The 13,522-nt window shown below is 39.8% G+C and overlaps 1 protein-coding gene across 1 annotated transcript in view; it reads right to left on the reverse strand.

Annotated features, from left to right (window-relative positions):
• Positions 1 to 13,522, reverse strand: part of scara3 (scavenger receptor class A, member 3) — a 31,360-nt gene that overhangs the window by 6,959 nt on the left and 10,879 nt on the right. The window contains exons 2-5 of the mRNA XM_074685935.1: positions 6,264 to 6,299; positions 6,062 to 6,103; positions 5,768 to 5,887; positions 1,941 to 2,021 (exon numbers count right to left, since the gene is read on the reverse strand). Coding sequence (XP_074542036.1) covers positions 1,941 to 2,021; positions 5,768 to 5,887; positions 6,062 to 6,103; positions 6,264 to 6,299 — 279 coding nt within the window. The remainder of the gene's footprint in view (positions 1 to 1,940; positions 2,022 to 5,767; positions 5,888 to 6,061; positions 6,104 to 6,263; positions 6,300 to 13,522) is intronic.

Below are 13,522 nucleotides of genomic sequence, written 5' to 3' on the forward strand. Positions count from 1 at the left end.
TTATAACCATTGGCAAGATTTTTTATGTAAATATCTTTAATGAAAAATCTCAATGATGTTTAACATAAAAGACTGTCATGAATTTACAATAAACTTAATAATAAAATAATTCAGTGTATTTCATATTGTTTTGTCCGTGATAAGATAATTTTTCGGGGCTTTTAAGAGCTCTTATATGTTTTGGCAAATAACTTTGGTGGTTGGTCCAGATTTCTTTTGTCTGAGACACCGATAATACTTCCTCAACTGCAAAGTCTTCAACCAAAGAGGTAAAATCAAGAGAAGTCAAAGAGTGATGATGCTTCTTGGCCGATTAACATCATAGTTTGGGTAATTATGATCTCAATAATTTTATCATTCTACATCTACACCATTTTTATGTCTTTTGAGGTACTGTTACAAACCTCCTAGAGATATCAATTTTCTGGTCCTTCCAAAAAAAAAAAGGTGAATTTTGACAAACTGTGTCATCTAAATGCTAAGAAACACTCAGGAAGCCACTCAAAATGTTTAACAACCAGAGTATGTAAGCCAAGTGGAACAGTAAGAATTTTGGGGCGGTTTTGCCAATAGAAATAGAAAGAATGTGTTGTGTCGTACAGAATTATTAAGTTTTTTACCTCAGAGATTAACTTTCCTTGTCCAGAATGTCAGATTTCCTCTGGATCTGACCTGCTGATGACTTCTGTCCATGTGTCAGTGATGTAGTTTTGATTAACAAGGATGAGATTTATGATCAGAAGCCAGAACATGGAGCTTTATTTTGATAGGACTGGATACTCTGAAAGTGTTTGTGTCTGATTTTCTGCTTGGTACAATCTACTCTGCAGAAATTGATGTGTTTCTGCAGCACACTCTGGAAAAAATATACCTGCAGCGAAACAGCCGCGCTCAGCCACTGGTGATCGCGGCACCAACTAGGGCTGGACAATTGATTGGATTTTAATCGTGATTTCAATTTTGCCATCTGACAATCATAAAAACAATATAATCGAAGAAAAACAATTAATACGCCACACAGTGTAGATGTATGCAAGTTCCTGTGCTTCATAGCTCTTCTGTGTTCCATGTGCAGCCACAGCGAGTGTGTGTGACGTATCAATAATACTGTATGTGCCACTTGCTGGTTCTTTAAAGTTGTGTTTAAATCAGTACTGAAGTTTTTGAATAAATGTATAATTGTGTATATTAATTGTGATTTCAATATCACTTAAAATAATCGGGATTCTTATTTTTACCATAATCGCCCAGCCCTAGTACCAGCAGACCACAGCACATGCTGTGTAAATCCAATGATTGACTAGAGGGGTTTCTAACTCTGACGTAGTGTGCAGCACTGTGCAGCACTGCATGGCGCTCACACTTTATGTGTGAATTGGGGGTTAGACCCCAAACAGTGGGAGGTGGAAGGTAATAAAACATCTGTACTCCGATACTGTACTAAAATACATTTTGGCCCAAATTTGGGCATGCATCAGACTTGTTGTGAGTGGAAACAAGCTAAAATTGAGCACGATAGAGCCCCGCTACGCCTCCCCATTCTTATTCAGTTGTGCTCTAAAAACAACTAAAACAAGTTCACAATTTACAGGTAAGGTAGTTTTAAATTATGGCTACAGTTAGCAGAGCTTGCACCGCCAGCCGTCAGTCCTTCTCACAGGTAAATGCATGCTACACTGTACAAACCAACATTGAAGACAAAAAAGGATGCTTGAATTGTTTGTAAGGAGTTAACACATCTGCCAGTGGGGTGAGACAGATTTAGTTTTTTGTACAAAGATATTTCAAAGAATGTGACAAGCAATTCTGCCTTGAAAAGAAGCTTTTTGCTGTCTTCTTCCTTAGTTTTCCACCACATGTTGGTCTGTCTGCTCAATGTGACTTCATGCTGTATCAAAAAAACATGTATACACTGTGTATCAGACCATCTGCTAGCTTACCTTCTATTCCCTGTTGAACCTTGCTGATCTTCTTGCTGTAGACGGACTCCTCCTCAGTCAGGTTGTCAACCTTCTTAAACACTGCAGGGACAAGAACGCTGAGTTAAACAAAACTTCTCAACTGCAAACTTCAAATATTCATGGCATGATTTTATTAGATAGTTTGAATCAGTCAGGAGTAAAGTTTCACCTGCAAACATCAGGGAAAAAAACATGGAGGACTGAATGAGGAGAAGATTTGTTGCTGATTAGACCCAGCAGTTATGAAGTGTTAACAGGACACAGGAAGTGTTTAACAGTAAAAACAGGAAGTTGTAATTTCACCCCTGACAACAAAACACGTCGAGCTTTCACTCCCTAACAAAAGTAACTAAAACTCTGATGAGTGATGGTTTAGGCAGCTGGCTGGGGTCTTGCTCTTTATATATATAAATTTCCCAAGGGAACCACAATAATTTAGTGGGTGTGGGTCTTTGTGTATGTTTTCTTAAGTGTAAGTTTGTGGAGTGTATGTTTGCAGACTTTCCAGCACCCAAGGCCCTGACTCGAGGGACTAATGCTGCTCTGTTCCATGATGTGTTTACATATATTAATGCTTCCACATGTGCTGCACATACCACCTGCTCTACTGTATTAACTGCCGTGACAGTGATACTGAACATGGTTTTTGCTAAGCCCAAGAGTTTGCACGAGAAAAAGTCCTAAAAAGTATGAAGAGAAATTCTGCACATGCATCACTTTCTTTCAGTATGTTTTTATTGTTTCGGTGTTGCAATCTCTATTTTATGCCAAAGACCTTTTCATGGAAAGTAAGGTTTAACACGGCTGAAAGTGTTACTTCATTTCATGTTTGTTCATCAATGTTTTCAAAACATTTTTTATAAAACAGATGTTCAGCAGGGATCACAAAAATCAAAGGTTACTGTTTCTGTTTTTCCTTAAGCACATGGATATTTGGGAGTTCAAGCCAAGTTCAATATCTTCTCTGTTTACACTTCAGTTTTTAAGCCTTGGTTCTTCACAGCTGTGCTGCAAGTTGAAACAAACAACGTTTTGTTTCTGTGTTTGAATAATTATAACATAGCAGGGATGCTGTGAATGTGGTGTGCATGTTTGTATTTTTGTTGGCGCACACGTTGGGTACAAACCGTGGTGAATGAGCAACAACAAAAAACACATCTTTGAAGCATGGCGTGTTGTTATCATGTCAAAGATATACGAATAGCTGGCGTTATCTTTATCCTAAAACTTGGGGCCATCAGGTCGAGCAGAGAGGGGTGAATCTGAGAGGCAACATCCAAGACACATACTGTCAGCTCCTATGCATTAGCTGTGGCTAAATCTGCTAACTGCTATCAGCTCAAGGTAAGGAGGTAAGGCTAAAGATGATTCATTTTATTGTTCAAACATTTCAAATTCAGACATTTCCAGATGTGTTCCCTTGATGTAAGCAAAACTGCATGGAGAAATAGGAGCTAAGCAGTACGGCGCGATAAGGCTAACCTTACTTGGAAGAATGTTGTAGCAATGCTTCTAAAAGAAGATTAATTTACTAAACCACAACAAATGGTGCCATAAAAGATCGGAAAATGTAAATCTGTCAGAAGCTAGTTTCTCCTTCACAGTGTTAACATTTTAGACTCGGGTAGCTAGCTTGATCAAATAGCTCACTTAGTAGGCCTTCAACTAAGTTTTTCTACAGGGTCTAGGTTGTAAGTTGAAATGACATTTTAGCACCACTATGAAGGAAAAAAAAGTCTGTTTTCCTGGAAAAAAAGAAAATTTTGACTTAAAAATTTGTACACCTATGAGAAATAAAATGTGAAATATTCAATTTTTTTAAGCCCTACAGTTTCAAGAAAAAAACTCAAGATATCTGAGCTATGAAGTCATAGATTTTTGTAGAAAATAATCCAAGTTTTTTGTTTTTAGAATCCCAAGCACTTTCTGAGCATTTTTGCTTCTGTCATATTTTTACTCACTGTGGACTCATTTTTCACTGCAATATAAAGTTCTACACTTCTATGAGGTCAGGAGAACCAGGGCTAAACCCAGATGAAACTCAACAATGACTCAGCAACATAACAGAACAAGAATGCAAGAAAGTATTTAAAAAAAACACACTACTACTGAATAAGCATATAACACATAATTACAGAACTGAGCTAGAGCAAACCGGTTATTTTCTGCAGATTTTCAAAGAGGACGTGTATATAAACGAGATGACAATTGCAGTCTCACAAAATCATCGTTCTTCCCCGCCAGTTTTCGGCATGTTGCTGAATTCACATGTGATACATTCAGGGACCGTTGGAAACTTAAGAGTCTGACGATGGCGCCATGTTTTATAGCTTTTGAATAGGACAAACAGTTTGTAAATGCCAGGCATTTGAAAATAAGTGCATTCTGGGCCCACCGACAGGCACTGGGATCCAGAAGACAGACATCAAACTTAAAACTTTCCAGTTTATAAAGTCAAACATTTACAAGAAAACCCCAGATTTGTAGATAATTAACAAGCAGCCCTCTGCCCATTTCAATGCACCAATTACTTCCTACTTGGACCCAGAAATTAGTATATAGTACTAATTTAAGCCCTGAAATATCACATTTTTTTGGCATCTTTAAAAAGACACTAACGTAAACTGGAGTTGTTTAGAAGAAGGCAGGACATTGATCTGAAGGAGGTGATTGTGTTTATCCAAGATTTACCACAGCGGGCAGACGCAAAGAAATACACGGTTACATCCCCGGGCTGATAATTGGGTATGTGGTACTGTAAGACTATAATTGTTAAAAACTGTAAACTTTACGGACAACAACAACTTTACAAACTGAAACGTTTTTTTACAAGTCTCATTTCTAAAAAATTGAAAAGTGGCCCCAATTCACCATCATAGTAAGTCAAGAAAGTTCAAATTTACTGTAAAAATCAGAAGGTAAAACTGGCTTTTTTTCCAACTACATATTTGATTGTATGTTAGCTAACTTTAGACAACAGTAAGCTAATAGTTCATTTTCTGGATAAAATGTTCTTGTTTCAAGCTAACATTGTGTCAGCTAGATATTTATGCCTTTCCTATTACATCATGCAAAACCAAATAGTAAGATTAGCATTTAGCAGACCTTCGCTGTAGTATTAGCTAGCAGATAACGTAACGCTAACATTAGCTGTTGTTTGACTGAACTAACTGTCCATTCACTGACCAGACTTTCTCCATTTTAGCTCTGGTTCGTCCTTTTTAAAGTGCCCTACAGTGTAAGCCAAACCCTGCAGACTCACACCCTGGATCGGAACAAGATAATGAGTCAGCCACACAAAGACAAACAACATAACATCTATGTGTGTAGCTTAATACAAACTGTATAGTGTGTTGTGTCACTGTACAGCACTCTACCACGTCGTGCCCTCTCTGCTCCCTGAGACTCTCAACTATTGTAAAAGACTAAGATTTACAGCTTTAGACCCCAATAAAACATGATGTTAATTTAAAAACCATCTGTTAGCGCTGAGCAGCTGTCAGGTAAAACATAGCACAGAGACCCTGAAGTATATTTATTTGATTTCTGGGAGTTAGAACGACCATGTTTCATTTAGAAACACACATACATAGGAGAGGAGAAAGTATGTCTCACTCTCCTCCTGCTCAGAGCCAGCCTTAATGGGGAATTACATAACCAACCCCGCTGCAGCCGAGGCTGGGAACCTGAGACTTTGGCTTCTCATCACTCATCAGCTCGAGCTTGACCGTTCAGAGCTAAACAATAGATCCTGTTTCACAATCAGACACAGAGCCAGAGGAATTGAAAAGTTAAACAGAACTCACCAAGTGATGCCAGCACCGCCACGATGATGATGAGGAATGCTACAAATCCATAGAGGACTTTGACAGCCAGCTGGAGAGACTGGCTCTGCTGGCACCTCATACAGCCGCCTCTGCTACGACCTGGAGGAAAGACGTGTAAACATTAACACTTTTAATGAACATTGTTTGGTGAAGTTCTCTCTTAACTTTAAACTCAAACATTCATTCACAAGCCTTGGTCTTTGTGGTCACATTCTTTGACAGAAAATAACTTGTTATGCAGATGACACCTTGATTTTTGTTGGTTTTCCTCACCTCTGAATGACGGCACTTCCTCCTCTCCTGTGAAATCCTCCTCTGAGAAACATGAAAGGAAAAAATGCAGTTTTGAAACATATTCGGAAACTAAACAAGTGGAGAATCTTGGTTTCATACTTTTGGTCTTATTGACGACAACGCTAATGCTTTCAAATTACAAAGGAACAAGCTAACTCAAAACCTGTGTTGTGGACGTTACCTTTAAAAAGCTGGTTCTCGTATCCTCCATAGTTGTCTGCGAACGAGAGGGAAGAGAAACACAAACAGCTTTGAAAAATGAACTGCAGACATGAATTCTACACATTTTATCAGCCTGGTCATAAATCATGCTAAACAGCTGCCTCACAGTCCCCCTCAAACTCCCCCTGAAATAGTTGTGTTGTTCTGGGCTCGGTAAGAGTGAGGATAACATTTCAGGGAAATAAAAGGAGGACTTCAGCTCTTCTGTTTTCTTTGCCTACTCAGGATAAAAAGTCACCACAGTTGGGAAAGTACAGGAACTATTGTTAGTTTCATGTGATGATTGTAGAGGGAGTGTTTAATGCGAGGCTGGAAGCAAAGCAAGTTTTTAACCAAGTGGTAACTGTAGGTAAAGAGCTGTTTTGGTACTAATGGTACCAATCAATGGTACCAGTTTGCGATACTTTTTTGTGTTTATGTGGTAAAAAAATATCAGTTTGTTTCATAATAAATTCTCAGTTTTTTTCAATTTAACATATTTATTCTTCAATGTATAACCTTACAATGCTGTGTTCATGTACAGCATGGAAAATTGCCTACTCTTCCACTCCCTCACAGTCACAAGGATGCGTTCAGGTACCTACCCATGGTACCTTTTGATTTTACGTGAATCAGATTCACTTAGAATTCATTTAGAATGAATTCAATCACTTCCTATAAAAAAGTACCAAATTTGGTACCCCTCACTCTTAGGGCCATTTCTAACCCTTAGCCTTGGTTTTCCATGTGAACGTCTAGTGAAGGGGTGTCCCAATCCTAAGATCAAGGGGAAGGACTACACCCTTGAGACCAAAACAAACCAAGACCTCACTTAAAACCAAAGGTTATAACAAATTTCCCATGGTATTGATTTTTTTCCATCCAATCATTTGCTACTTCATGTTAATATCATCCATGTGTTGAACTGTTGGTTTTATTTTGAAATAGCTCCTTGTAACGATCTACTTTACATTGCTACAGCGATAGCTACACCTATGTCAGACCTGAGTGACGATATACGAGTGCAACAAAATACTTCAACCTTCAACAGAATTCAGTAATAAGTGCTGAAAATTCACTAAAATCTGAGTCTCAGACCCTCTGACTCGTTCTACCCCTGAGGACAAAGAGGAGAAGGCTCAGATTAAGGGCCTAAGTGTTCCCTGAACAGATGAGTCTTCAGACAACTCTTAAAGTAGAAAGGGACTCTGTGGATCATATATAGTTAGGTAATTCATTCTACCATTTGGGAACAACAGAGGAGAAGAGTCTGGCTAGTGATTTGGAGCCGCGCTGGGCTGGGAGCACCAGGCGTCTTTCACAAGCAGAGCGTAGTGGGCCAGAGGGCGCGTAGACCTAGATAAGGGACCCCAGGTAGGAGTGGTTCTTGTCAATGTTTTGTGAGGCAGAAGACTTCACTGTGTTACGATTACCATCAGTTTGTGTTTGTGCTTTTTACCCCTTCTCCCAGGGATAGACAGAGGGGAAGGGGTACGAATTTTGGGGTTAGCCCTTAAACATACTTTCAAATACAGCGGTAATAATGGTTTGGTTGGTTGTTGAGTAGCTGGGGACAGACTATTGGACTCTACCATGGTGCCGTTTTGACACAGCCAAAGGAACTGGCCCTGAAACATACAAATTCAACCTTTACACAGCCAGATTGAAAATCACTTTTTTATGAGTGTCTTTACTAAAACAGGCAGCAGCTCAGTAACACAGTTTCAAACACACAATGAGCCGCCAAAATTAGAAACATAAAGTTGGATAAAAAACTTCAGTATATTAAAAACGAGGAATAACAAGTCAAAAAGGAAATATTTGTCAAGAACATCCACTGTCGTAAATCTATCAGGTACAACGTCCAAAGCCAAATGTGCCTTTGCCTCCAAATTGTAACTTAAAAGCTCTCACTGAGGCATTCAGTTCATTCAGCTTAAGGGTCTTTTTATTTTTCCTTCCAAGAATTCGGGGCACCAAGTTCACTTTTGTGGTACATTATGTCTTATTACCGTAAAAATAACACATGGTTACAGTTTGGTTGGGCTCAGACACCAAAAATTATGATAAATTTGGTGCACAAGAACACATTAAAAACAACTTTTTTCATCAGGACTGCTTTATATAATTTAACACTGCTAATACCAAAAGCAGAGAGAGGTGGCGCTACAAAAAGAAACTGGTATCTAGCTCTTGCTAAATCATTTTTACACAGTTTGTCTTGATACATAAATAATATCCTTTATAGAAACATGTTGTATGGTGTTTCTTGGGCCAGTAAAATAGTTGCAAAACTTCTGAAACCACTGTTTCTTCTGTGGATCAGTCTCTGTGGTCAACCCCTTAATCAGCACAATGTGAAAACAAATGTGGTCTGTCATCGAGAATGGACAATGGAAAAAGAAGGGAGACACAGTTTCAAACAAAATCTGACAAAGATTTGTTGGTTAAAAGCTAAATTTTTCATTAGAACAGTTGTTTTAATCTCCAGAAACTTTCTCCCCACATGTTTTAAGTCAAACTTTTCTTATGAAACTCTTTACAAAAAAACAACAATTGACTTCCTGTCCCTGTCTGTAAGGAGCGCTGGAGTCTGAATGCGGCATTGTGGGATATGTGATGACACAAGCACAGGGGGAACTCTACTGTTTGGTTATCCACAAATTAACTTATTGTTTAAATTTGGCTCAAACCAAATTGCACCTCTCAGACGCCACGGTGAGGTGAGTGTTTATGTCAGCCGGTGGTGGAACAGCTGAGGTCAGGTCTGGGCGGAGGAGGAGGCACAACACACTGACGCTGACATAATGATGGAGGGAAGAGAGGTGGGAGGAGAGGTGGAGGAGTCTGAAGGACACTCTGAAAACTGTCTTACTCTGCAGTTCCCACGTGGTCTCAAGGACAGGCTGAACCTACAGTTGATACAAACCCACAGTTTCATCAAGGATTGTAAAATATCTAATTGTAATGTTTCACAGTAAAATACTTAATTATCACTTAACAAGCTTTAACTGTTGTGTTAAAAATATAACACTGTGATTTTGAAATGAAACATGCTACAAAATTCAGTCATGAATTGTCCTGATCTGCACCAAATAACACACACGTTGAGTGTCTCAGCCTCTTTATGCTTTTTTAACCTCATGGAGCACAGCACCCTGTTCAAAGGAAGTCATATGTTTTGCACTTTGATTAAAAACTCTCTTTTGTAACATAAAATTTTCAGTCATGCTCAAAAATGTCTTTCAGACCTTGATAAAGCATCACTCATGAGGTCATGTCCTGTAGTTAAAGGATGTGTCTATGGCGCTGCTTCAAACTCTGATGTCTTGCCATGAACCACTAAGTCATTGTAGCCCCTTCATATAAAGTCCAATCTGCTTCAAATTAAACACACATGATCAAGGTCCACCTCCTAACAAATCTATAGAAGGGATGGGCATTTCAACAAAAGAGCTATTTGGTTTTTGCTCGTAACTATTCAAAGATTATTCAAAGATTCCCCCCCTCCCCTCACCCTAGCCACGGCCGCCTACCCGTATAAACTTTCCTGCCAACATTACACTTTGTCAAAGCTTTACACCTCGATCATCAAACTTACTTCTTGGGTGACAAAGCCTACCACTGACTGCTGATCTGTGGACAGCGCCTCACTTTCCCGCTGTCACATAGTTCTGCATAGTTGTTGACAACTCGTAATATGCTAGACTAACCTTGCAGAGTTTGCACTGCACCTTTTCGCTCATTTTTTTGGAGGAGTTCTTGCAGTTCCCAATCTGTATTTCAACAACTCCTCGTTCTTGTTTTGGCTGTAAATCCTCCAGCCTGTTCACTTCTGGTTTGGCTCCCTTCATTATGTCAGTTTGTTACCGTGGTGGGTTGGACATAGTTTGTTTTATTTTGAAAGTCATTGGGCATTTAAGTGCACAACTTCCTGTCCTACTCAACCTTTTTATGGTGTGAAATTGACATGTAACAGCTCCAGCATTCAGCATTTAACTGCGATTAGACAGAACAAAAGCAATCGTCACATGAACTATTCAGATTTTTTTTATGCTGATGACTGTTTGAATATCCGAGAAATCATTGCCTATACCGAATCTGAATGCTAAATTATCTGCTACTTCAGTAGCGCCACTCTCTGGAAATGCATGGTAGTATCTTTCACATTCATTGTCAAATCCGTTCCAAATTTAAAACACATGATCACAGTCCCACTCTGGATTCACATATGTTCCCAGGTGATAGGAATAGCTCCACCTTTTGGACACAAATGGTATTAACTCCCATGTACGCCTTCAAACATACTTCAAATCAACCACATTCTTTGATGACCTCTCACCTTTATTACTGAAGACAATACTTAGTGGTCAACAGCAGTACTTAACATACTCTACGTTTAAACCTTCTCATGTATGCTTGCTGGCCACCACATGACCCAATGGAAGCACAGAGAAAAGGGTCTGCTTTTGCCACTTGTGGCTTTAATTTCAAATTATTAGTAGGATTTAGCATGTTTACTGTTTTTTTTCACATTAAGTACAGTTTTGAGACTATCCTGTCTGGTAACACAGCAAAAAACACTACAGAGAATAAATATAAAATGTGTACAGTAAATTACTGAGAAAACTTTACAGTAAATCATTTTAAAGTTGATGGTAAGTTATTGTGAAATTTCTGTGAAAGTAGTGCTTATAGTGGCTGATTTACGGTGTATAATGTTGGTTTTAGTTGAGTTTGCCGTGTCCCATATGGGCCTAAATCCTGTTTCAGACTTTCTCACCCTGACTCGAAAACATCTCTGAGCACAAACTAAATTCTTGTCATTTTTTGGACTTTTGTGGCTTGGAAAAAAAGGTCCAGCTTCAAGAGTCTGAATGTCAGCACATCTTTTGCCTACTGGAAGCTGAAAGTTTGCAATAACACCGATCAGCACCCACCCTCAAATATCTGCCTGCTCCTCAGTCGTGTTTCTCCTTCTTCCCTCTTCTACTCACTCTGCTCATGTTTTCCTGCTCGCTGTGGAAAAAAGCCTCATGTCTGTCTCGTTAGTGAGGAAGTGGACCGGTCCAACACACACAGAGCAGAACTGAGCCGATGTGACAGCTGCACAACACGGCTCTACCAGGTCACACCTTAACAGCCAGGCAATGGCAAAACACCGCAACTACTGGAAACTGCTGCTGAGGTTTGAATCTGCCAAAACTCTGTTTATGTGCTTTTCACATGATTATGATGTGAAGATTAAAGTGATTAGCACTTTATCAACAACCACATTGGTCGGATATTTGTTGCAGTAAAACCCTCGTAGTGAAAACAAACATGGAGCATCCACAACCCCCCTTTCTTTCCTGAGTGGGATCAGATGACTCCAAACAACCAACACAACAAAATGTCAGTCCAAATAGTTAGGAATACTGCATACTTCTTTCTCTAAACACAGTAAATGAAGACAGGAAAACACCCTTCAGGATTCAAACGGCTGACCTGGTCTGAACCTCAATAAGTTGAAACGTCAACAAGAAACTACAAAAACATTTATTTCCACCTGGGTTTGATCTGTTCCTTAAAATTCTGAAAATTTCATTGATTGACTAAGAAAAAGTTTCATCTCTGAAATCACATGAAAGTGTGTTGACTAATTACAGTTATACTAGATTTTCTCTTTTAAAAAGCATATATATTGGTTCTTGTCAGTGGAATACACAGACTTTTTGAAGGGCAGGGTCGAAAAGAGGATAAAAGGCACATAGTCCATGCATTCCTACCACTTTAGAGGGCACTAAAGCCCCCTTTCCACAAAGCAGTCCGGTTTAGATCAGTACTGTTCAGTATGGGTTGGCTTGGTTAAACCTGGTCCTGTTTGCGTTTCCACAGCCAACTGTGCCCCCTTGTGGTTGCAAGTGGTTGGGCTTGTACAATGGATGCCGATAGCTGCATTAGGTAAATAATAGCGTGACCCCCACGGGTGTACCCCACTAATAAATTCAACGAAGAAAGAAAAACGTGACACACTAAACAAAGAGCAACTATGGAAGACATCAAGCAGTTCGTCTTTTTTGTTACTGGCAAGCGGCTCTTTGTTACAAAGTGCAATCAGTTTTCTGTTTCAGAGAAGTCTGTGTGCCGCCAGGAGAAATGCAGCTGCTGTCGGGGTAAGTGACGATTCTTTTGACCATTCAAAGGTCTGCATTGTTGTACTCCCACCTTCCGAGATTAGATCGGTTTAGTCTGGCACCCCTACAGAAGGGTCCCAACAAGTGGAATGGCTCGTCTTGGGCCGCGTTTCCACCAAGCAGACCGGTTCAGTTTGTCTTAATAAGGCGCACATTTTGTGGCATTTCCACTGACTTATCCCGGGACAGATCCCCAAATAACCAAGACAAGCCGTCCCACAACACTGCAAACCGTTGATTGTTCAATCGCCACTTCCCCCAACAGCGGCTGTATTTCTCCTGGTGGCACACAGACTTCTCTGAAACAAAGCTTGATTGTTCTTTGTATCAAAGAGCTACATGCCAATCACAGAGAGGACGAAATGCTGCATGTCTTTCATCGTTGCTCTTTGTTTACTGTGTCACGTTTTTCTTCTTCGTTGGATTTATTAGCGGGGTACACTGTGTAGCACTGCTACGGCGTCACGCTATTGTTTAACACAGTTTGCTGTGGAAACGCAAACGGGATCAGGCTTAACTGTACCAAACCGTGCCAAACCGTACTGAACTGAACTGGGCTGCTTGGTGGAAACGCGACTTTGGTTATTTGGGGTTCTGTCATGGGATTAGTCAGTAGAAACACTGTAAAATGGGTGCTGTGTCGAGACAACCCGAACTCAAGCCGCATGATAGAAATGCGGCTTCAGTTCCACGTGTTTTCGAGGGCACTTTAGTGCTAATTTTTGCCTTTTTAAAGAGCACTTAAGTGTGCGTTTCTGCTATCCAAGAGGGTAGTTCATCATGTTTTAACCAGCCAAGGGAAATTTTGTGTGTTTCACCAACCAGAAGGGCACTTTAGCATGCATTTTGGCTCTTAAGAGGGCAATTTAGCGCATATTTTTAAAACAATTGGGCCACAAGGAGGGGTGTTCCCCCTCTGTGCACACCACTGATTCTTGAACAATATATCAATAATTTCAGTATTGTGATAAAATAGTTATCATGAGCTTAATATTGTATATCCCATTGTGAGTTACCCAACAATTCCCACCACTAATCGAGGCATTGCATTTTGACTCTTCAA

The sequence above is a fragment of the Halichoeres trimaculatus genome, unplaced genomic scaffold (assembly GCF_033239565.1).
Source record: "Halichoeres trimaculatus isolate MK-OKI-2021-1 unplaced genomic scaffold, fHalTri1.1 fHalTri1_scaffold_13, whole genome shotgun sequence".
NCBI classification, from domain to species: Eukaryota; Metazoa; Chordata; class Actinopteri; order Labriformes; family Labridae; genus Halichoeres; species Halichoeres trimaculatus.